Source organism: Portunus trituberculatus, chromosome 29, assembly GCF_017591435.1.
Source record: "Portunus trituberculatus isolate SZX2019 chromosome 29, ASM1759143v1, whole genome shotgun sequence".
NCBI classification, from domain to species: domain Eukaryota; kingdom Metazoa; phylum Arthropoda; class Malacostraca; order Decapoda; family Portunidae; genus Portunus; species Portunus trituberculatus.
In genome coordinates this window covers 9,930,404-9,955,491 of record NC_059283.1, presented here as the reverse complement: position 1 = coordinate 9,955,491, position 25,088 = coordinate 9,930,404, and the positions used below count along the sequence as shown (strand labels likewise).

General features: G+C 40.1%; 1 protein-coding gene across 8 annotated transcripts in view; it reads right to left on the bottom strand.

Annotated features, from left to right (window-relative positions):
• Positions 1-25,088, bottom strand: part of LOC123510428 (potassium voltage-gated channel subfamily H member 6-like) — a 699,140-nt gene that overhangs the window by 62,827 nt on the left and 611,225 nt on the right. For 7 of the 8 annotated variants that reach the window (XM_045265606.1, XM_045265610.1, XM_045265612.1 and 4 more), the window contains exons 12-15: positions 24,099-24,342; positions 8,401-8,576; positions 4,386-4,397; positions 3,114-3,152 (exon numbers count right to left, since the gene is read on the bottom strand). In XM_045265606.1, coding sequence (XP_045121541.1) covers positions 3,114-3,152; positions 4,386-4,397; positions 8,401-8,576; positions 24,099-24,342 — 471 coding nt within the window. The remainder of the gene's footprint in view (positions 1-3,113; positions 3,153-4,385; positions 4,398-8,400; positions 8,577-24,098; positions 24,343-25,088) is intronic. The other variant, XM_045265609.1, reaches the window with a different exon arrangement.

Here is a 25,088-nt window from a genome sequence, read left to right as displayed (position 1 = left end):
ATCAAGGTGCAGCCAACACCGTCTCCTGCTGGCCTTGCTTCAAGACATCTCCACTATTAGAAGTTCAACCGTTACCATTAGTAATACTGCAGATGTTATCATTATTCTTTGTGAAATCACTAACATTATATTATTATTTGTTATTATTATTATTATTATTATCATTATTATTATTATTTATTATCATTATCATTGTTATTATCATTATCATTGTTATTATTATTATCATTGGTATTATCATAATTTTATTATCATTATCATCGTCATCATCATTCATACTTTTCAATAAATTTATAGATTTTCATTATCATGATTGATGCTATAATTATTATTGACATTATCATTATTATTATTATTATTATCATCATCATAACTGTTATTTTTATTGTTGTTGTTGTTACATTACAGTATAACCTTGTGTTGTTAAGAGTGTGTTTTCATGATCCACATCATTACATTGAGGAGAGAACCATAATGGAAAACGTTACCATCAACAATGTGGGAAACAGAAGCAGTGAATCATGAAAGCTTTTCATGTGCGCTTTCATCATTAGCCTAAAAAATGAAAACTACCAAAGTTTTCTAATAGAAAAAAAAAGTGGTTTCCTACAGACAAGCTTAAATTTCCCTGCCGCGACTCAGCCACAGATAAAAATGCAAAATAATATGAAAAGTATATTTACTTTGAAATTCCTATTCAGTTAAAATATTTATGAAAATTCCTTACTTTGCTACACGCTTAGTCAAATGAAACATTCATTAAAAATTTAAAAATTTAGTTTGTTTTCCATTACATAGCTTTATTAAGTATGCATTGGGGACAGGGAAAGGGTTACTTTAGTGAAAATTTAGTGCAAAAAATTACAATGGATGATTTAAGTACAGGATTTAATAGGGAGCAATCCTTTAAGAGATGCGTGGAAGGGGCGTGTGGGAGCGTGGCATGGCCGCCGCAGGGACAGTGGTGGCGGGAGGCATGACCTTGGCCTCCTGCTGACCAGCATCATCATACTTGAGCTACTGAACGACAGTCATTTACTTATATACAAGCAATTGAGACTCTAGCATGAGCTCATGATGTGCTGGTTCAGAGTTGCACCCAGTTATCATTACGTCCTGAATGTACATAACAGTGGGTGGCTTCATGTAAGAATCTGACATATTTATTTCAATAAAAACACAAGCATTATTTATTCTAGTCTCTAGAGGGCATGCAGTCATGCATCACAAGCGGGTGGACGACGAGCCAGCGGGACAGTCGAGGAAGCTATGGTCTGGTCGGCGGTGTACAGTAACAGTAACAGTAACAGTAACAGTCAGCCGGAGTCTCGGGTTCTGTTAACTTAGTTGGGACTCCTGGTGGCTTGAGGGCAAGGCTGTTTGTGGCTTCACTTCAGAATACAAAGCTAATAAACAAACAAACAAACAAACAAACAAAACATTGTATTCTGAGTTGACGCACGATTACAATGAAACATTCAAGATTACTTCACATAAAAGCTTACCGACTTTCAGCCACAAACTGTATTTTTCGCTGTTTTAGAATGGCATTCTGCGGTCACGTGTCGAGAAATTAACAGTACATCGATGCAGTTCAAGGCTGTCAAACTCTTCAGCTTACGTTACTGCCATTCCGAGAGTAGGCGACAAGAGGCCACACTGAGTCCATTGCAAAGACAAAAGCAAGCTTTCCACTGCGGCACTAACACAGATTTGCGTTAACAGAACTTTGCCGGTCATGGAGTCTTGGGAACAGCGCGACGGGGTACACAGGGCACTGAGGGGCCGCGGTCGTCATGCGCGCGACACAGGCCTCCTCCAGCTACACAAAGTATGCCATTGTGCTGTAACTTCTTTCCCTCCATAGAACACGATGATTACAACTAAACACATTCCGCTCCTTGAGGAAGCTCAGTCCCATAACACGATTACTGAGTGAATGAATCTATAAGTGGTCTAGCGCCAGAATGACAGTCAAATGGCGCTCAAACAATGAATGAGGAAAAGAAATTACAGTTCTCGTATATATTTTCACAACTGGAGGGACTACTCTACGTTAAACAAGTCTGAGGACCGTTACTAGGACAAAAAATATAGACCAATATTCATAGTTCCGTCTGTCTTGAATCACCGTCGGCCAATCTCCACCACCACACGGAAGCAAGCGAGGGAAGCGAATACTGTAAGTAGTGAGTGTGTTTACTGTACGCTAGGTGGAGGAGGGTGACCTTGGGCTTGACTGTCGAGCCTTAGGGGCGGTGAAGGGGTGACGGGCGGGCGTCGTGCTGTCGTAGAATCAGTGTGAATCAAGAAAAGTTGAGGTCATGACGGGCGTGACAGAGAGGGAATAGAGGGAAAGCAGTGTCGTGTGCAGTCAGTGGTACGTGATCTTGGGCCGGTACCCACTCACATCAACACAATTGGTGGAATGAGCAGCGTACTCACTCATTGTAATTGGGAGTGAGGCGCACACCAGAGAAATAAACAAAACGCCTTTTTCTTTTTTTCTTTTGGCAATGGAATAGGAGGCCATCTTTAAACAATCATGGTGTGGAAACATAATTACAGTGGCCTCGTGGCACTTCTCTACGTACCAATTAGTTAAACTTAAAGTGAGAAGTTCTAAAGGTAGCAAGTTGTTTTTACTGTACTGCAAAAGGCCAAGGAGGTAACAGATAAGCCTGGTATTGTACATATGAACGTTACAGTAACAGAATTTCTTCAGAGAAAGTAGAAAATATCAAATGTAATAACGTGGCTCAAAATATCAAGTCACGTTCAGTAAATTCGAGTACCAAGTTCACTTTTACTTTGCTTCTCACGTAGGCAAGATGAACTCCGGTGATATTCAACCAATTGACGAGTGACGGTACAGCCTTCAGAAAGGGAGGATGGGAGAAGGGGCTTAATATTTTTTTTTCCTAAGTGCGACTATTCTTCAAGCAAATCATGATCTTCTTGGCTTCAGTAATGCAATGCTCGCCTGGGTTATTCTTGGGTACCAGGCAAGTTTGCATAAGAAAAAACTGTGGCGGGTGGAAACAATTGTATAGTTGATATAATCTTTGACATAAGTAGTGACATATTGCCTTTGTTGTATCTAGAAAATTTACCTCAAATTCTCTTTCTGCTGGAGAAGCAGTTGTGTGAGGCTGTGGAAGGGTAAAGAGACAAGGCTGTTATTCTGATCACGAGTAATAACGCCACAGGAATCATGTTATTGTACTAAATACACTTAACATTAGGAGGGAAGAGAGGGGAAGGAAGAGGGAACAACACCGGAATACCTCCAAATCATAATTAAAATGTGACGATAATAACTGACAAAAAAAAAATGTCTGAAACAAAGGAATATATTAAAAGAACTGAAACGAAAATACTAAAACTCACAGGTTAGAACGTCTAGCAATAAAAAGTAGTACTGCATGAAAACAAATACATAGAGACAAAATAAAACCAGTTCGGTGTTTATAGGAGAAAGAGGCTCTAAGGGACGGGACAGGGAAGACCAGGTAAAAATTGCACTATAAATAATAAATAGTAATAGTAGTGATAGTAATAGTTCTAACAGGAGAAAATTATTGGTAGTTGTAGTAGCGGAGGCAGCAGCAGCAGCAGCAGCAGCAGTAGTAGTAGTAGTAGTAGTAGTAGTAGTAGTAGTAGTAGTAGAAGTAAAAATAGAAGTAGAAGAAGAAATATAAGGAGGAGAAGAAGGAGGAGAAGAAGAAGAAGAGTAGTAGTAGTAGTAGTAGTAGTAGTAGTAGTAGTGGTGGTAGTAGTAGTAGTAGTGGTGAGTGAGTGGAGTGAGAGAAGAGAGAGAGAGAGAGAAGAAGAAGAAGAAGAAGAAGAAGAAGAAGGAGGAGAAGAGGAGAAGAGAGGAGGAAGGTGGTGGTGGTGGTGGTGGTGGTGGTGGTGGTGGTGGTGGTGGTGTGAGTGGGTGAGTGGAGTGGAGTGGAGAGAAGAGGAAGAAGAAGAAGGAAGAGAAGAGGAGGAGAGGAGTGGTGGTGGTGGTGGTGGTGGTGGTGGTGGTGGTAGTGGTAGTAGTAGTAGTAGTAGTAGTAGTAGTAGTAGTAGTAGTGGTGATAACAATAATAATAATAATAATAATAATAATAATAATAATAATAATAATAATAAAAATAATAATAACAATAACAAACACAATAATAGTAATGAAAAAGGAATAAGTAATCATGGTACAGGGTGATGGGCTATATCAAGAGATATATACACAGATCACGTTCCATTCATTACCAGGGGAGGGGAGGGGGCTCATCTAGGAGGGTTCACATGGTCTGTCGCATCAAATTAAGATCAACAGGGTCGAGGTCTGTTTAGTCACGAAGGGATCATGCGACACGACAGAAAACAAAACCTTATCTTACCTCCGTTCCCGCCTGCAGGAAAAAAAAAAAGAGAAGACAAGTAAGGAAAAGCTCGTCTCTGCCCCAAACCAAGTGGACCAGAGCGCGGCCTCCTGGACCAATGAGACGCTTCGTGGGAGAGAAAATACAGCAGTGGACCTCAGGAGTGTCTCAGGGGACTCAAACATCAGGATTTAGGAAAGGATTACATACGAAAAGGAGTCATCTCTTGGTCCACAGCGCTGTCCCATGGTCCACGTAATGTCTACTGTTGTCTCTTGTTGGCTTATGAAAAATATGCATAAGTAAATAAAGGACTGGAGCACTTGAGCCACAAATACTCGTTTATGAACCAAAAAAATATCAACTTTAGTGTCTTTCAAACTAAAAATGTTAAATAAAAAAGTTGTGAGCCCTCCAGTCAAAAAAATCTCGTTGATGAAACACTGAGGAAAGACTGTGAGGCACTGTCAAGCCCAAACCACTCACTGCAATGAACAAGATAACACGAAGCAATGAAACAATGAAGTTAGCGAGTTATGGCGCTGCAACAAGGTAACACAGCGCCGAATGGGAAACAGCAAGGGGTAAACAGTGCCGGGAAGTGACCACAGGACAGCGACATGGACGGGGGGCAAGACACCTGGACATCCCCTGGGGCCACGTAGCACGGTATATTCTCCCCTCCACGATCGAGCGCTCAGATAGCCAGGCCGGGTCGCTATACTGAGGCATTGAGAATCGAGCACCGTGAGTAAGGAAGAGACTCAGCCTGGCTATCTCGACGCTCTCACGCAACACTCCACTGGTCCATCTGGGTCGAGGGAGAGGCAAGCACCAACAGTCCCTCCTGTCCCTAGGCCGGGCTTGCTGTGTTTCCTTCAGTCTCCAAGTGGTCAAGTCTCTCAAGTTTTCACAAGAATTCATGTCTGTTTTGAATGCCTCTTAGTCTCCATTTGTTGTCCCAAGTGTGTATCAAACGTGTCTCTCTCTAGTCTTCATCTGTCTCCCTTGAATTCTTCCTAGTTACCAGTTGTCCTTCCCAATTGACGGTATACTTTCCCTCTAGTCTCCAAATGACCTCCCAGGTGGACATATCTTTCCCTATATTTTCTAGTCTCAAAGTGTTTCAAGTAGTGGTGTCTACAAAATCTCCCCTTCGTCTTCAAGTGTCCAGAACAACGTGGTTATCTATTAGTCTCCCCTTCACTTCCTCTCAGTCCCCACGTTGTTTCTCAGGTGGTCGTGTCTTCTTTAATCCAAGAGAGAGGTGTCCAGACATTTGTCCCTGAATTTTGACTAATTCTTTTGATTCTTTTATGAAAACTACAATTTAAGTGGGACTTTTTTCTAATATTATTTTTTTTGCCCTTGGTGGTTCTCCCTCTTACATAAAAAAAACTGAAGTTCTCCAAAGTCACCCTGTTAGTCTCACGTCTATGGTTATTATTCAGAGATGCTTTGCTTTCTCAGTCACGACTATTTTCAAATGCCGCATAGATGATTAAACGGATGCTAAAGAGTGTTCCAGCTGTTAATAATGTAGAAATCTTGTCAATTTATCACTTGAATTAGAAGAAGACCCTTAAAAACCTGCGTCACTTCGATTAGAGCCTTTTGAATGCAGTGATATGGCGTGATATGTTTCAAAATATGGCCTTGTATTTCCGAGACATTTAAATCTTGCCATATGAACCAGACGATTTCAATTACCTCCTGATTTTTGTGAAATTTTCTTAAACTTAAAAAAAAAAAAAATCTTGCACAGGTAGAGGGCAAAATTTCGAAAGGCACCGCTGAAAACACAACGAGTAATCGAGTAACTGAAATCTGTTGGCGTCTGTAGTTTTAGTTTTGCTCGGTGAAATCGTCTAAGGCACGTCAGGTGAGGTAAAAAGTGCTATACCGCCATTCATTTAAAGGATTCCAGTATATCAAAACAACAATATTCTACTTCTAAGCAGCAGAGTTTGTATTACAGTTCATTTTTTATCCACAAGAAAGAAAACGAACTAAGATGCAATAACAGATTCCAAATGTTATATTCAAAACAGTATAATGAGACTGTTATTGATGAGAATTCCGCGAGGTGGGGAAGTTTTGCATCAAAATGTAGTCAGCAATATGTCATACGCTAGTCACTTTAAATTTGTCAGCAAAACAGTTTTGGTGTCAGTGTTGCGGGACCCGTGTGGAGGGAGAGTCCACTAAGAGCCGGCAGGACAGGAGGACTCCGCTGCGTCAACACGTTAGTGAGACAGTCAGTGTGAGGGAAAAATGATTATAAAACATCCTGAGAGAGTAAATGCAGAGTAATAAGTTAAAACTGTTTTTTTTTCATGAAATTGAATGTTAAACAAGAGAACATTGACAATATATAGTACTTTTATAGGATAAATATAACAATTATGAACGTTAATAATCATTCACAGGAGAGCAGGGCAGAGTTATATGGAACATGTGGTGAGCAGAACACCACCACTCACGGGCGAGGGGCCACCCTCGCTCCCTACAGACTGGCGCACACACACACACACACACACACACACACACACACACACACACACACACACACACACACACACACACACACACACACACACACCTATTACGACCGCGTGGCACTTATTCTCAAAATTGATTCGATCGATACCGCACAAGAAGTTTCAGTTTACGAAATTAATTGCGCTCATTTTTCACTTTCATAAAAAAAAAAAAAAAAAAAAATGCAGGTTCCAATCTATTATATTAATCGCGTACCTGTATCAGATTACCTTAAACTGCCTTATGAAAACTGGCAAACTGGAAGAGGGTGGCAAAGAGAACACTGCCTATAGGGAAGGAGTACTTTATTGGTTTAATTTCGCAGTAACAGTAGTTTCTTCAAAGCATATTCACCTGAAGGAGTGACTGTGAAATTAGGCAGGAATAAACTACTCATTTCTCAGGCAGTGTTTTCTTCACCTCCTCGGTGCCTCCAGTCAAACTGCCTTGTGGAATCTATGACCAACTCGAAACAGAAAAATCAAGAACACCGGTATTTTTTCAACACAGTAACCACCAACAGACCTTACATTAAAATAACAATAATAAGAAAAAAAACTGTCGATTCTTCTGGTCCTCCTACACAGATCAAGCCACGAAGGGTATATAGATATATCAAACACACAGTAGCTGAGCTGTTAGTTAGTCAGGGGACGGACTGAGCGCCGCAGCTTAGGGAGGCCAGGCACGCACATGTCAGCAAATCAAGCTAAAAAAAAATCCAAACACAAATACATAAAAAAAAAACAATGAAAAATATAAGTTAGTAGCTTGTGTGAGAGCGGCGAGCAGTTTGAGCGGCAGGACAGACCGGAATGTTGCCAAGAATCAAACATCGAAGGTGGATCGCTGTTTTGCTTTTCATTACCTTCCATTTTGTATACGACACGATACGGACTAATGGAGCGAGAGGGCGTGATCGCAGCAATGAAATCCGTGTGTGTGTGTGTGTGTGTGTGTGTGTACAAATATGTATGTTTAAGTGTGTGTGTGTGTGTGTGTGTGTGTGTGTGTGTGTGTGTGTGTAATTCCCTGTTTGATCTGCTGCAGTCTCTGACGAGACAGCCAGACGTTACCCTACGGAACGAGCTCAGAGCTCATTATTTCCGATCTTCGGATAGGCCTGAGACCAGGCACACACCACACACCGGGACAACAAGGTCACAACTCCTCGATTTACATCCCGTACCTACTCACTGCTAGGTGAACAGGGGCTACACGTGAAAGGAGATACACCCAAATATCTCCACCCGGCCAGGGAATCGAACCCCGGTCCTCTGGCTTGTGAAGCCAGCGCTCTAACCACTGAGCTACCGGGCCGTGTGTGTGTGTGTGTGTGTGTGTGTGTGTGTGTGTGTGTGTGTGTGTGTGTGTGTGTGTGTGTTTGCCCCAACTCGAAACAACAAAAGAGCAAGGGCATACGTAGATCTCACTCCTACGCACGCTGTCGTTGTGGAGAGGACGGGCGGAGGAAGCATGGACGAGCACCTACCTCTGAATCAGTAACCAGCAGAAGGTCGAAGGGAATGGCGGCGACCACGTCAATGAGGAACCACCCGCGGAGGTAATGGAGAGCGATCTTGCCGGGATGTGATACTACCTCGTCGTTGTGGTTCACGTAGGTCGTCCTGAAGTTGATGATGATGTCCACCATAAACATGATGTCGACTGCATGGGAGAGAAGGGAGAGAGAAACGGAGAGGAGTGTGGATTAGTGTCACGTGGTTCCTTAAGTGTGCTGATCGAAATACTACTTGACTGTGTTGGTTTGAGTTGTATAATACGATCATCTATTCCTGGAAGGTTATTTTTCATTGAGTATTGTGAAGAGCGGAGGTTGGAAAATTTTAGTCATGTCTATAAACCTTTAAAAAAAAAAAAAAACTATCCAGATTTCATTTCCATCCATCATTATCATTATTTTCATTGAGTATTGTGAAGCGGGAGTTGGAAAATTTCGAAGTAATCTCTATAAACCTGAAAAAAATCTATCCACACCACTTCTATCCATCATTATCATTATTTTCATTGAGTATTTCGAAACAGAGGTTGGAAAATTTCAAAGTAACATTTATAAACCTGAAAAGTAGGAAAATAATAACCTATCCATCATAACCTTTATTTTCTTTTTACCTTTTCAACAGAAACGAGAGAAAGCATTGCCGATTTTCATGTGCTCTTAACTTGAGGGCATCCATATATATTAGGTAACGCCACTATCCCTTAAATGAGAGAGAGAGAGAGAGAGAGAGAGAGAGAGAGAGAGAGAGAGAGAGAGAGAGAGAGAGAGAGAGAGAGAGAGAGAGAGAGACCAAAAAACCGCAGGACGTCAGCAATAAACAAGGTATCGACTGGGAGAACGAGAACCAAAGGAGAAAGAAGAGGAAGAGAAGCACTGATTAGTTTCTCGGGATATCTTGAGGAGGTGATCCAAATTTCAAGGTAAAATCGAGCTATAAACAACGTATCGACTGGTGGGGTAGGAAGGTTGGACGGAGGGAGGCAAGAAGGTCAAATGGACGCCTTAATTACTTTCCTGCCAGGTTTAGGAGCTCAGGTGATCGGAATTTCAAGGTTAGGCCAAGAAATAATGCAAGATGATGATGTTCGTCATAAACTAAGGTGATCCGATCCTCCTCCTCCTGGAATTGAGAGCGGCACTGATCGTTATTTCCATGGCTGTATAACCTATCGGAAATATAAAGGATATGACACAGGCCCATATTCTGAAACACTTATGCTCTTTACCTTCACTGTTTTTCAAAGGGCTCTATAGTTGAAGTGACACGGATTTTTAACACCTTCGATACTGAGACGCATTTTTGTCTATTTTTTGGTGTGATTAGATGATTTTATTTGCATTAGGAAGGGTTTATGGAGGTCAGAAGAGTAATAGCTGCAGTCTTCACTATTTTAACCCCCATATAAGTTTCTGAAGCTGTATAAAATCACCAGTTAATAACCAGAATGAATGTGGAAACGCGTCTTGGTAGCGAAGGAGTTAAGGATGTTTATGTAATTCTAGTAATATGTTAACGAGTTTTCTGCATTATGAACAGAGCAAATTCTTTTTAAAACTCGGCTAATCTTCTCTGTAGTCTTTGGAAATGGTCGCGGTGAGAGAGGGAAGCGTTCCTGAATATAGCGCATATTACGACGGCGATATTACTGGCGAATAGGAAGACGATCAATAAAGGAAACATATTAGGAAGAATATCAGGAAGGGGAAGTCTATAAAGCATAAAAAAGAACTAGAAAGAACTATAAAGGCTAAGACATAAGGCGACGCTAATATAGTAAGAAAGAAAGAAGATGCTCAGGAAAGAAGACAAAGAGAGAATACCAAGAAAGGAGAAGCTATAAAACAAAGAGCTATAAAGATGGTACAAAATTTTATGGTGAAGATTTATTATTGAACTATTTCGTTGTTATTTTAAAGGATTGAAAAATGGATTAGTTTCTCTTCCTTAACCATTAGTTCCTCACAGGGTTAGCGTTCCTTAACCATTAGTTCCTCACAGGGCTAGCGTTCCTTCACCATTAGTTCCTCAAAAGGTTAGCGTCCCTTAACCATTAGTTCCTCACAGGGTTACCATTCCTTAACCATTAGTTCCTCACAGGGTTAGCATTCCTTAACCATTAGTTCCTCACAGGGTTAGCGTTTCTTAACCATTAGTTCCTCACAGGGGTAGCGTTCCTTCACCATTAGTTCCTCACAGGGGTAGCGTTCCTTCACCATTAGTTCCTCACAGGGCTAGCGTTCCTTAACCATTAGTTCCTCACAGGGTTAGCGTTCCTTAACCATTAGTTCCTCACAGGGCTAGCGTTCCTTCACCATTAGTTCCTCAAAAGGTTAGCGTCCCTTAACCATTAGTTCCTCACAGGGTTAGCATTCCTTAACCATTAGTTCCTCACAGGGTTAGCATTCCTTAACCATTAGTTCCTCACAGGGTTAGCGTTTCTTAACCATTAGTTCCTCACAGGGGTAGCGTTCCTTCACCATTAGTTCCTCACAGGGCTAGCGTCCCTTCACCATTAGTTCCTCACAGGGCTAGCGTTCCTTAACCATTAGTTCCTCATAGGGCTAGCGTTCCTTCACCATTAATTCCTCACAGGGCTAGCATTCCTTCACCATTAGTTCCTCACAAGGTTAGCGTCCCTTAACCATTAGTTCCTCACAGGATTAGCATTCCTTAACCATTAGTTCCTCACAGGGTTAGCGTTTCTTAACCATTAGTTCCTCACAGGGCTAGCGTTCCTTAACCATTAGTTCCTCACAAGGTTAGCGTCCCTTAACCATTAGCTAAGCCACCAACAATACACACGAAAAAAATAAGTAATGTGCCAAAATTTAATCTCAAAATCAAAGAAAATAAAAAGAATCTCACAAAATCGACACAAAATGAGGTTAGAAAAAATCAAGAAGAGGTGACACAAGACACATACTCTCTGCATTAACTTAAGCCTTTCCCTGCTAGACAACATTTCCCCTTCAATACTTTTAACTCCCCCGACATTATCTTTGTGTTAAGTTCTCGTGAATGCTTCTGTAGCTTTTAAAAAATAATAATAATCCTCTGCTTCCTCTCTTTTCTCTCGTGTGTCTTCATGCAAACAATCTTTACAGAGTTAGGATGGTTAAAGTAGGACGACCATGGCTGTAAAATATTTAATCAAAGGAGAAACTAGAAATATTTACGATGGAGCCATTCCTCTGAAGCTCATCCGTAGATGGAACCACTAAGACAACATAAAAAATAAGCAATCTCAGTTTTATGAAACGGTAAACCTGAAAGACAAGAGGGAAAAAAAACGGAAAAGCTGGAGGAGGAGGAGGAGGAGGAGGAGGAGGAGGAGGAGGAGGAGGAGGAGGAGGAGGAGGAGGAGAAAGAAAAGAAGACGATGATGACTAAGAACACGAAAAAGAACAAGAACCAGAAGAACTAGAAGACGATGACAATGAGGAAGAAGAGAGAGAAAAAAAGACAACGAAGAAGAAGAAGAAGAAGAAGAAGAAGAAGAAGAAGAAGAAGAAGAAGAAGAAGAAGAAGAAGAAGAAGAAGAAGAAGAAGAAGAAGAAGAAGAAGAAGAAGAAGAAGAAGAAGAAGAAGAAAAAAAACAGGAGTAGAATAAGGAGAAGAATCAGAAGCAGAAGAAGAAGAAGAAGAAGAAGAAGAAGAAGAAGAAGAAGAAGAAGAAGAAGAAGAAGAAGAAGAAGAAGAAGAAGAAGAAGAAGAAGAAGAAGAAGAAGAAGAAGAAGAAGAAGAAGAAGAAGAAGAAGAAGAAGAAGAAGAAGAAGAAGAAGAAGAAGAAGAAGAAGAAGAAGAAGAAGAAGAAGAAGAAGAAGAAGAAGAAGAAGAAGAAGAAGAAGAAGAAGAAGAAGAAGAAGAAGAAGAAGAAGAAGAAGAAGAAGAAGAAGAAGAAGAAGAAGAAGAAGAAGAAGAAGAAGAAGAAGAAGAAGAAAAAAAGAAGAAGAAGAAGAAGAAGAAGAAGAAGAAGAAGAAGAAGAAGAAGAAGAAGAAGAAGAAGAAGAAGAAGAAGAAGAAGAAGAAGAAGAAGAAGAAGAAGAAGAAGAAGAAGAAGAAGAAGAAGAAGAAGAAGAAGAAGAAGAAGAAGAAGAAGAAGAAGAAGAAGAAGAAGAAGAAGAAGAAGAAGAAGAAGAAGAAGAAGAAGAAGAAGAAGAAGAAGAAGAAGACGAAAGGCATGATATAGCCACGTACTCGTTGCATTAAAGGGACACAGCGACAAGGAGACAATGGTGGGGAGTATTTTCAAGAGTCCTAACCCTCCACAGACAAAATGCCACGCGAGGGACGTAAAACACGATGGCCCACAAGACGCGAGACACAACGGCGCGGACCACTTCGTCTTGCTAGATATTTGGTCCATCTCCAAGACCCCGGATTGGCTGTCCCAGTGTGGCCTAATAACACCAGGACACCGCCGCCAGAGGGGAATCTCTTCTATTTCCTCACAAACGTATCACATTACAAGCGGAATCAAAGGACTAGGCTAGATTTTTTGTCTTTTCACTCTCTCTCTCTCTCTCTCTCTCTCTCTCTCTCTCTCTCTCTCTCTCTCTCTCTCTCATTTCGAAGCGTCGTAAGGGGGTATTGAATTTCAAATCCTTGAATACGTATTACTACTGTTCATTTCAATTTCCTAGGACGGGTATTGTCTTGCAGAATCATAGGGAATTTGAAGATTTTTTTCCTCTCTCTCTCTCTCTCTCTCTCTGTCATTTCAGTGTCTACCAGGGCTTTTGAAATTTGAGTCTCTCGTTTGTTTACTATTTTTTTTCCTTTTACTGCTTTCCATTTAGATTTCCAAGGAACAATGCTGTACTACACATATCAAAGAAAACTAGATCATTTTTTTCCCTCTCCCGTTGCAAAGAATCGCTAAATGCTACTGGTTATTAAGTCTTTCTTGTATGTAATTGTTTTTATTGCTATTGATCTAGTTTCCATAGGAACAACATCGCATTACAAATATAAGATTGAAAAATTTTACTTCTCTCATTTCCAAGTCACGAATTTTTGAGTGTTTGCTTTGAGTATTGTGCTTGTTTCTCTTATTACTATCCATTTCACCTCCATAAGAACAACATCGTACTATAAATATAAAACTGAACAAATTTTACTTCTCTCATTTTCAAGTCACGAATGATTAAATGTTTCCTTTGTGTATTATGTTTGTTTCTATTACTACTGTTCATTTCAGCTCCATAAGAACACCGCATTACCTGTACGCAAAATATTCTGCATTCCCTTTCTACGATGTTGTGAAGACTATTTGTACTTCCTGGAAACACAAAACAGAAGTGACACGAGCTTTTGTTTCCTCTATGGCTCTGATTTCAGCATCATCGTATCACACAGACAGTAGGACTCAGGGACTCTACTGGGACTTTTCTCTTTCCAAACCGTCAAGGGGAAAACGTCTGATTTTGCTGATTGCGCTCAAAAGAAATGTGAGTCTGCTTCTGTTCAGTTTTATTTCCTGAGAATCGCTTCAGATCACATTGCAAGAAGAATCGCATTTTTTTTTAAACATGAAAAGTTACTAAAAAGAATAATTCACTTTTATCTACTAATTTTTTTTTCCCCCGTTTCTATTTTTCAGATCCATATCGAGATTCTTACCGAGCGAAACGAAGCACGAATACAGGTTTGCTTCTACACATCTCGTATTCATGTGCGTTTTGTAGCAAGCAACTGATTCATTCACTACAATACACCGCGGCAAAGGAATCATGGTCCAACTTTTACATAAAGAAGAAAAGATGAAAAAGGAAAAAGCTTTCTTAACACCTAATGAATTGTAAGTAATGGAGACACATGACTAAATGTGTTAACAGTTAATTTTACGCCAAGATGCGAAATGTGTTAATATTCTACACTGTAACAAGAAAAACTGAATACTAAAAAAAAAAAAAAAGTTATAAGTTTCACTCGCACACGCACTCACACACCTACCCAAACACACACACACACACACACACACACACACACACACACACACACACACACACACACACACACACACACACACACACACACACACAAAATTAACGTATTCACAAACTTTTAAAAATCAGAAATATCGCAAATCAAGCACACACACACACACACACACACACACACACACACACACACACACACACACACAGAGCAAGACGCCCCCTCTCTCCACACTCACTCTGCCCTTCAACCTTTCAATGAATCGATACAGTTTTGGTTAAGCCTGTGAAGGACTGCAGGGTTATGTTCAGATATGGGTCGCGAGGACGAACTTAGAAATCACTTCACTTCGAGAGGTCAACTAACGGAAGACTCAAGGAGATTCACTGAAGATTCTTGGAGATAGGGCACGCTACACTCTCTCTCTCTCTCTCTCTCTCTCTCTCTCTCTCTCTCTCTCTCTCTCTCTCTCTCTCTCATCTAGTCTTTTTTTTTTGTCTTCTCTAAACTTTATACGTATGACCATTATTTTCATTTGTCATTTTCTTTCTTACTGTTTTCTATCTCAAGTTTTATCATTATAGTGCCTCGAGTTTCCTTTCTCATGGGATTTATTCTCTCTCTCTCTCTCTCTCTCTCTCTCTCTCTCTCTCTGACTGTGTGGCGTTTTTCCTGTCTTTTATTTAAATTTGTTCCTTTTTTCTCTCTTTCTTATAATGTTTAAGTTTTCCCCAGCAGAAATTTTGAACTCTTCTCTCAGTTCATGTGCTCATTCCTCAGTGTTTCTTCTTGTGTTTTTTTTAGTATGTGTTTTGGTCAGTGTGGCTCTCTCTCTCTCTTTCTCTCTCTCTCTCTCTCTCTCTCTCTCTCTCTCTCTCTCTCTCTCTCTCTCTCTTTCAGTGTGTGTGTGTGTGTGTGTGTGTGTGTGTGTGTGTGTGTGTGTGTTGTTTGTATCTATTTGTCTGCCTGTCTGTCTGCCTACTTGTCTGTCTGCCTGCCTGTCTGCCTGTCTGTCTGCATGTGTGTCTGACTGTGTGCCTGTCTGTCTGTCTGCCTGAATGTCTGTCTGTGTCTGATTATTTGCCTGTTTGTTTGTCTGCCTGTCTGTCTGTCTGTTTGTTTGTCTGTCTGTCTGCCTATTAATCTGCCTGACTGCCTGCTTGTCTGTCTGTCTGTCTGTCTGTCTGTCTGTCTGGCTATCAATCTGTCTGTCTGTCTGTCTGTCTCATTTAAAGAGCACAGCCAGAGGTCACAACAGAAGTCCAATGAGTATTTTTTTCCTCCTTTTTTTATAATTTCCAAGAGGAAGAACTAATTTCCGAGCAATCGACCTCCTCCACGTTCATCAGGGAGGCTTAGTGGGGGAAGAAACATGATGAAGTTTTGTGGAAATGTTCGCTCGGCTTTGGGTTTTAATGATCGTTTCGGACGCGGCTAATGAACATGGTTAGTATTCACACGATACATTAAATATCTCGTGTTCTGTTTTCCTGATTAGTTGAGTCAATTGCCCAATAAGCATGCTCTCTCTCTCTCTCTCTCTCTCTCTCTCTCTCTCTTTTTATTTATACATTACATACACATAATCTTGGTAATTTTACAAGTTAAAGGTGTATTATGAGTACTGCCTATCTTAAAACCTAACCTCTCTCTCTCTCTCTCTCTCTCTCTCTCTCTCTCTCTCTCTCTCTCTCTCTCGTTTTCTGTATGTGATGTGTTTTGTCTATCTATCTCACTTTATGCTCCCCTTCTCTCTCTCTCTCTCTCTCTCTCTCTCTCTCTCTCTCTCTCTCTCGCCTGGGGTAATCAATAGTACACATTTAATTAAATTTACAAGTTATGGTGAATATCGGTGACTCTTTTAATTATGTGCAGTTAGTAGTTGATATTGTTGGTCTTGAACTGTTGACACACACACACACACACACACACACACACACACACACACACACACACACACACACACACACACACAGAGCGACACGTGTACACTCAGACCCCTTTCTCGGTATTGCCAATTTCATTCCTTTCAGTATAAAATAAATAAATTTATAAAATGAACAGAGAGGTAAAAAGAATCACACAAGTAAAGGCGAGTGACGCATCTATGTGCTCGCTACGGCTTCTGAGTTATCGATTTTACTTGAATGTAGCCTCGTGTGCTAGCGTGAAGGGTCAATAAAATGAGTTCAAGTAATATATAGATGTAAATACCAAGGCAAAAGAGAGAGAGAGAGATGGGTGGCAGGCAATGGAAGATAAACAAAAGGGAAAAATTATCAGAAGCAAGAATTCATAAAAAAAAACTAAGCTAATATTTATAACAAAAAAACTAATTAAAAATCTTTGCAACAGTCCGAGTTTACGATGAAGGTTGAGAGAGAGAGAGAGAGAGAGAGAGAGAGAGAGAGAGAGAGAGAGAGAGAGAGAGAGAGAGAGAGAGAGAGAGAGAGAGAGAGAGAGAGAGAGAGAGAGAGAGAGAGAGAGAGAGAGAGAGGGCTTGGGGTACAAATTTATGCAGCTAATTTACACAGCCTTCATAAATACTGTGTGCTTTCATTCCCTTCTACTGCAAAAACTTTATTAAAGAAGACATACTGGTCGCGCTGCTGCCTCGTTCACAGGTACAGCAAGGAGCGCCGCTCACTGTAACGCACTCTACGCATCTTCACTCATGTTACAGCTACTTCTATTGCTTATTGTCGTGTTTAAACCCTTCTGTACTGGGACACATTCTTACCTTGAGTTTTGTATAGGATTCGACCATTTTATTGACATTAAGTAAGGTCTATGGAGGTTCAGATGCTTAATGGTCATAGTCTTCACTGTTTTAATCCCCATCCAAGTTTCTGAAGCTGTATAAAGTCGCCAAATAGTCACCAGAGTGAATATGGAAGCGCGTCATGGTATTGAAGGGGTTAAGGTGAGTTATTTCTTCTTCATATGTAGGATTCCATGTTTACTAGTTTTGTGCTTCGTCTTTTAATCGGTGCTTTGGTGATCTTGGTGTTACAGTCAGCATGAGACTTCTTCTAATTTGGAACACTGTCATAAGTTTTTGTCTCTTCATCTGTTTTCTTCTTTTCGTTTTTGATGTTACAGCTGAGTCGTGTTTTTTTCTGTGGTAAGTTTTCAAGTTCATAAATTCTAAGTCTCGCTTTTTTTTTTTTTTTTTACCAATACTCTCATATTTTGCAAGTTTCGCTTTTTTCTTACAAGCTCCTATGTTTTATTTATGTACGAGGGGAAAACTGGCAAGAGGCATCATAAAACGAAAAAAAAAAGGGCCCACTTAGTTGCCAGCCCCTTGTAGTCCGAGAATTGGGCAAAAGAATGGGATAAATGTCTTGAAACCTCCCTCTTAAATGAAGTCAAGTCATAGGGAGTTGGAAATACAGAAGCAGGTAGGGATTTCCAGAGTTTACCAGAGAAAGGTACGAACGAGTGAGGGTACTGGTTAGATTAGGTTCCTTGTAGGTCCGAAAGTTGGCCAAAAGAAAGGGATAAATGCCTTGAAACCTCCCTCTTAAATGAAGTCAAATGATTAGAGAGTCGGAAATACAGAAGAAGGTAGGGAGTTCCAGAGTTTACCAGAGAAAGGTATGAATGAGTGAGAGTACTGGTTAACTTTTGCATTAGGTTCATAGAGGTCAATTACGTGGCTTGGTTTAGTGTTACAAGTAATTCAGTGTCTCTTCCACGCTGGGTTTTGACATCTGGTAATATAGTCTTACCTATTTCTTATTCATACTCGTTGATTTCATTGTTTCTTTTTACTGTTTCTTGTTTTTCCTCCTTTTTCTTTCCTTTCTGATGTCTTTTCTCTTCTACCTCAATTTCCTTCTTACGGTTCAATCTTTATTTCATATTTTTCCATCTGTATCTCTATTTATTCTCTAACAATATTTTCCACGATTTCCCTTATTGTCTTTCTTTTTTCTACTTACGTATCGCTAGTCTCATTTTTTGTTCTCTTATCTGCCAACTTTATAGATAACCTCTTTTATCTCCGTAATCCTGGAATCATCACATGAAAGCGGTTCCATTATGTTTCCTTTTCATGTGGCTGTTGCAATCTTAAACTTTTCTTCTTTTCACTATAAGCTGGAGACTATCAAAGGGAAAAGCTTCAGCCCTTCACTTCTCTCTCTCAACATATTTCAAAGTCAGCATGTATCGTTTATTTTAAATTTCCTCCTATTATTAATATAAGATTTTTTTATCTCACGTTTGAATGAAATTATTGACGGTTGCCTTACCTGTCCACATCCATTTTATCTCACCCTCTAATTGCCTATCTCCATTTCCTTTATATTTTTAGCTTTTCCATTCCAATAACTTCTTTCAACCAATCTTGTGTATTCCATCCACCCTCTCTCTCTCTCTCTTTCTCTTTCTCTTCTTTGCACTAATTTCCTTTATCTCCTCTTTTGTATCTCTTTCATTCTCTATTTGTTTTATTCCCCTACGCTGCTCCAGCCTTAATAGTTACCGAGGAGTTTGAAGGGAGGGTAGATAAGGTGACTGAGGGAGTGGCAAGGCGAGGGAAGACAGACCGAGGGAAGGTTTGGTTTTGTTAGGTAAGGCAAGATAATGTATGGTCGAAACGAGGTAGAGAAGCGTAAGGAGGAGTGAGGAAAGGTAAGGTAAGGTAAATAGAGTAAAGTAAAAGGTAACGTAATGTAATGTAAGGTAAGGTTAGGTTAGGTAAGGTTAAGATGAAGTAAGGTAAGGTAAGGTAAGGCAAGGCAAAGGTAAGATAAATGTAATGTACGGTAAGGTAGGGAAAAGCAAGATAGAATAAGACAAACGAAACAAAGGAGGGGAAGGAAAAGTGAGATAAGCAAGGTAAGCTACAGTAAGGCAAGATTACATAAAGAAACATGAGGTAAAGTAGAAGAGGGAGGAAGAGGAAAGGGAAGGTAGGCAGGCATAGAATTAGGTCGAGGGAAAGAAGGGGGAGGGAGGGAGGGGTGGTGTGAAAGAGAGAGAGGAAAAAAGAGTAGGGGGCGTCTGGTAAGGGGGATGAAAGCGTTGGTTTTAGGGGGAGCAGGTGGTGTTGGAGGTTCAGGTGATGGGGAGGGGAGACGGGAAGGGAGGGGAAGGAGAGAGGGAGAGAGAGGGAGAGCTTCATTACCTGCCACACGATTCGGACCACACCCTCCTCTCCCTCCTGCTCTACCTCGTTCTCTTATTCAAACCTCCACCGCCTCAGCACTCCTTACACCCTCTATCCTCTTTCTCCTCGCTTACGTGATGTTGACTATGCTTCCTTTCCTGCATTTAACCTTTCTCCTCTGCTCTCTTCTTATTCTCTACTTCTCATTCTTCCTCCGTTCCCTGCTGTGCTGTTTCATCCCCTCTCAACACCCCTAAGTGCTCCCTGGATGCTCCTCATAGCAGTACTCGCTCACACGCACATACATACACGCACGGCACACCCACACGCAACGGTCTCTCTTATTTTTTCCTGCACGTCACACTCTCACTGCTCGTTCTTCTTGATCTCGACGCGTTTCTCGAGTTTCTTGCTTATTTTAATTTCATACCAATCCCGTGAGTACAGTGCGTCTTCCTCCAAGATCTTACCACTCGATCTTTCCTTGCTGTTGTGCAAATCGGTCTCCTTTCTCCTCGATCAATGAACTGCTTCTCTTAGGTTGAAAATAGATGAAATACGAGTAAATACCCTAAAAATTCATGGGGTATTATGGTCACAGGTAAGGAGAATGGTGAAAAGTGTACCAGTGTAAAATTCTTTCCTCTGCCGAGTAAAAAAATTGCTATACAAGTAAAATATATGAGTAGAAAAAATACCTTTGGACAGTCTGACCATATATAAAGAAAGGATGATGGGGCAATGACAAAGAGAGCGTAAGAGAGTGAAATTGAGGGTGTAAAGAGCTAGGCGAGGAAGGGAGGGAGAAAGAGTGAGAGAGCGAGATAGTGAGAGAGAGAGGTTAAAGTAGATGGATGGCGGCGAGAAAGAAAAGAGAGGGACTTCAGGAGATAGATAGAAGGGATGAGAAAAAAAATATACATACGACAGTGGTAAGAAATGGGAAGGTGGTGAGCAAATGACAGGGACGAGGCGGGATAGCAGAGTTTTACCCGTGACCAAAACGCGAAGGAAAAAAAAGAGTAAAGCAAGATGGAAAAGAAGAAAATAAGGATATACGACTAAGGTTATGCATTTTTTTGTTTTTTTTACGTAGATGGATGTTGAACGAATGTCTGGAAGGAAAAGCAGAATTTCGTTCGTGGCCAAAACCGCGAGGGAAAAGGGAAAAGAAGGAGGAAAAGGAGGAAATATGGATATACGATTGAGGTAAAGGTTATTTAAACGCGTCTCGTGCATAAAACTGGTAGATCTGTCGCGCGGGTCAGCTTTAGGAAGGAATGCTGAAGAAGGGACTGAAAAAGAAAAGCTGATTGGTAAAGTTGAAGACGCCACTAACACAGGGTTGGATACCACCAACACAGAGTTGAATAGCACTAACACAGGGTTGAATAGCACTAACACAGGAGTTGAATAGCACTGTGTATAAAACGTAATAGATAAAATAAAGTACAAAAAATGACGGACAGAGAAAAAATATCAGATCTACAAAAAATACTGAAAATATTCGACCGAGAGAATGAGAGAAATGGATACACGAACCAGCGTGTCATAATACATAAAGAAAACGAAACAAATATGGGAGTTTTGATATACAGCGAGGAAAACCAAAGGAAAATGTTACCTAGACACGGGAAGGAAAAAAGTGAGGCGATACTGTTACATGAATACAACAGTTAATATGAAAATGAGTCAGTGATACAATGATAAATATACACAAGAGAGGAAACACAAACAAAACAACCCTCCAAAAAATGAAGAGAGAAAATAAGGAAAGAATGAGACGATAAAATTAATTCATTACCGAGAAAAGGCGAATGATAAAAACAAACTCAAAGTACAATAGAGAAAATAAAAAAGATAATAACGCTGCCAAAAGAAGAAAATAAAGAAAAAAAAAAGGTGAGATACAAGAAAATCAATGCAAATGATAATAATAAAAATCCAAATAAATATGGTTGAATATATAAACATTAAAAAAGAAAGTGTAACATGAGAGAAAGGAACATAAAACATCAAATTAATATTCAAATCAAATCAACGAGTAAGTAAACACGTCAATTTCTTTTTTTCTATGCAAGAGAAGCTTCGGCCAAGGACAACAACAACAACAACAACAAAAAAGGAAGAAAAATAGGCCTACTTGGTTCCTTTTTCCCTTAAAGATCAAAGAGAACGAACCAAAAGTCTGGGAAAAATAAAAAAAACGATGATTAAATTTAGAGAAAAAAAACTTGACAATCATGACAATTTTTACGTGGGATTCGAGCAGGACACGTGACACAAACGGCTGCACCAATGAGCCAAAAGTCTGGAGCAAAACCAACGATGATTAAATTTAGAGAAAAGAACTTGATAAACATGACAATTTTTACGTGGGATTCGAGCAGGACACGTGGCACAAACGGCTGCACCAATAAGAGCTTGCACAGATTCCCGTTCTATTGGATTAACGTGTGTTTAATTACATGATGGACAACGCCGACGGAAACATGTTATTTTTCATATATAATCCCGTTTATTCACCCTTTGTAATTCATCCCCATGAGAGTCGCACGCTGATACTACAAAAATATAAAGGGATAGACTGAAAAAGGAGAGAAATTATCCGCCATTTCCGCTGCCTTTTTAAAATTCACACGCATGTAAATGATGAATAAAAGAGTGAAATGAAAGGACGGAAACAGACAAGCACGTAAATGTAATGCAGTAACTAATGTAATGCAATAAATGACGACATGGAAAGCTGGAGACACAGAAATTAGGAAAAGAAAGAAAAGGAAAAAATAGAGCAAAAATTTAACGATGACCGAACAAGAAAACGAAGCAAAAGAGAGAGAGAGAGAGAGAGAGAGAGAGAGAGAGAGAGAGAGAGAGAGAGAGAGAGAGAGAGAGAGAGAGGAACATAATCCACTAGAATAACGAAAACTTAAAAATGCGAAAGAGAAAGAAACATACAAAAATAACAAAAATAAAAGAAGAAAAAAAAGAAAAACGAACAAAAATAAACAGCATTGAAAATTCAAAACAAGAAAAAAGAAAAAAAAAAAAGAAGAGATAGAAAATGTAGTGAAGGAAAGAAAACAGGAAAGAACACCAGAACGAAAACGTAAAAATGAGGGAAATACGAAGATAAGCTGGATTAAGAACTCACGAACACACACACACACACACACACACACACACACACACACACACGCGCGCACACACACACACACGCACGCACATTCAAGCTGAACCACTAGCCATGACAGAGGCGCCTCCACTTCACCTTCAGAGGTTTCCAATTTCACGATCATGCACATTGAAAAGTTATAAAAAGTTGTGCTAATTACAGTGATGAATGAATAGAAGCGGTCTGATTAGTATAGAAACTCTCTCTCTCTCTCTCTCTCTCTCATTCACTTCACTCATCACTCACTCACTCACTCACTCACTCACTCTCTCTCTCTCTCTCTCTCTCTCTCTCTCTCTCTCTCTCTCTCTCTCTCTCTCTCTCTCTCTCTCTCTCTCTCTAATTATAATCCTACACACACCTTAATTATGCAGGTGTACGTTCTATCGCAACTAAGTTATCCTAATGACACAAAAGACTATTTTTCCATAAATGTATCAATGCTCATGAATAAAAACAACGGATCTGAATCTGAATCTCTCTCTCTCTCTCTCTCTCTCTCTCTCTCTCTCTCTCTCTCTCTCTCTCTCGATGCGCCCACACAAACTACGTTACCTGAAACTACAGTAATTGAAACTACACTGACTCAAACCGCATCACATAAAACAGCACAACCTGAAAGCATATTAACTGAAACAATTTGCTGGAACCGTAACAACTAAAACAGCAAACAGGAACCACACCGACTGAAACCATGACTGTAGCTCGAAACCACGTTAAATGAAACCATACTCATTGAAACCCCGACTAAATAAGGCTAATGGTGTCTTGTAGCTTCCATTATTCTCTTTACGCTCTAACTAAACAACATAAAAATGGTCCTTTTTCATGGAACCATACTCATTGAAACCCCCATTAAATAAGGCTAATGGTGTCTTGTAGCTTCCATTATTCTCTTTACGCTCTAACTAAACTAAAACATAGATTAGCTCCTCAATGGTCCTTTTTTATCCTTTTTTTTTTTTTTAAATGGAACCATACTCATTGAAACCCCGACTAAATAAGGCTAATGGTGTCTTGTAGCTTCCATTATTCTCTTTACGCTCTAAGTAAACTAAAACAACATAAATAAGATTCTCAATGGTCTTTTTTTCTCTTTTTTTTTTTTTTAAATGGAACCATACTCATTGAAACCCCCATTAAATAAGGCTAATGGTGTCTTGTAGCTTCCATTATTCTCTTTACGTTCTAACTAAACTAAAACATAAATTAGCTCCTCAATGGTCTTTTTTCTCCTTTTTTTTTTCTTAAGTGAAACTATACCATTGACTAAGGCTAATGGTGTCTTGCTGCTTCTCTTATTCTCTTTACGTTCTAACTAAACTAAAACAACAAGACTTGCTTTTCAATGGTCTTTTCTCCATTTTATTAGCTTTTTTTTAATCTAGTATTATTTCTTACATAAAAAGACAAAAAAAGCATCCAACACTCACCTATGAGGTCTATGATGACAATGGGACTATCATATTGGTTCTGATTGTTCTGTCTGGCCACCTCCTGCTCGTTTAGAAGAAAGGCGGCCACGTAGGGCGTAAAGATGGCCGTGTAGATGACGAGAAGCAGGATGATCCAGTCCCACACGGCCTTGAAGGGGGAGTAGTGAAGGATCGTCCATTTGTGTATTCGTGGAGATTGTAACTTGTATTCCGGCAAGACATCAGCACCCAGAGAGAGGACCTGCGGGGAGAACACTGGGTTTACTGGGAGATTATGGCAGCGCTCTGGTGGTCTGGCTACACTGTTATTGCACCTCGGTTACAAGACCCTGGCATTACATTAGTCACCTTCGAAGTAACGCTGGTTTTGTTGAAGGAATACGGTAAAGCACTTGTGATCTGGCTACACCTGTTATTGCACCTCAGTTACAAGACCCTGGCATTACATTAGTCCTTTGAAATAACGCTGGTTTTGCTGAAAGAATACGGTGAAGCGCTAATGATCTGGATACAGCTGTTACGATATCCAACTACTACACTTTGATAAACCATGAGACAATTACATTAGTCACCTTTGAAGTAACGCTGGCTTTGCTGAAAGAATACGGTGAAGCGCTAATGATCTGGGTACAACTGTTACGATATCCAACTACTACACTTCGACAAGCAATAAGAGACTGGGATTTAATTATACACTCTTGAAGTTACACTAATTTTTACTGGAAGAATATACTAGTGCATTGGTGTTCTTCTGGCTACCCCTGTCATTTCATCTACTAAGGGTAATGGTAATGAACATCCAAGCACCAAGCATAGCATTATAACATACACCTTTGAAGAACACTGGCTTTACTGGCAATACACAGGTACTCCTCTGGCAACACTCGTGACTAACTGAAGGATGATACACAAATACGAACTACATTTCAGTAAATTTCAACCTTTTCACTTTATAATAGTCATTCACTTTATAGACGCTTTACACGC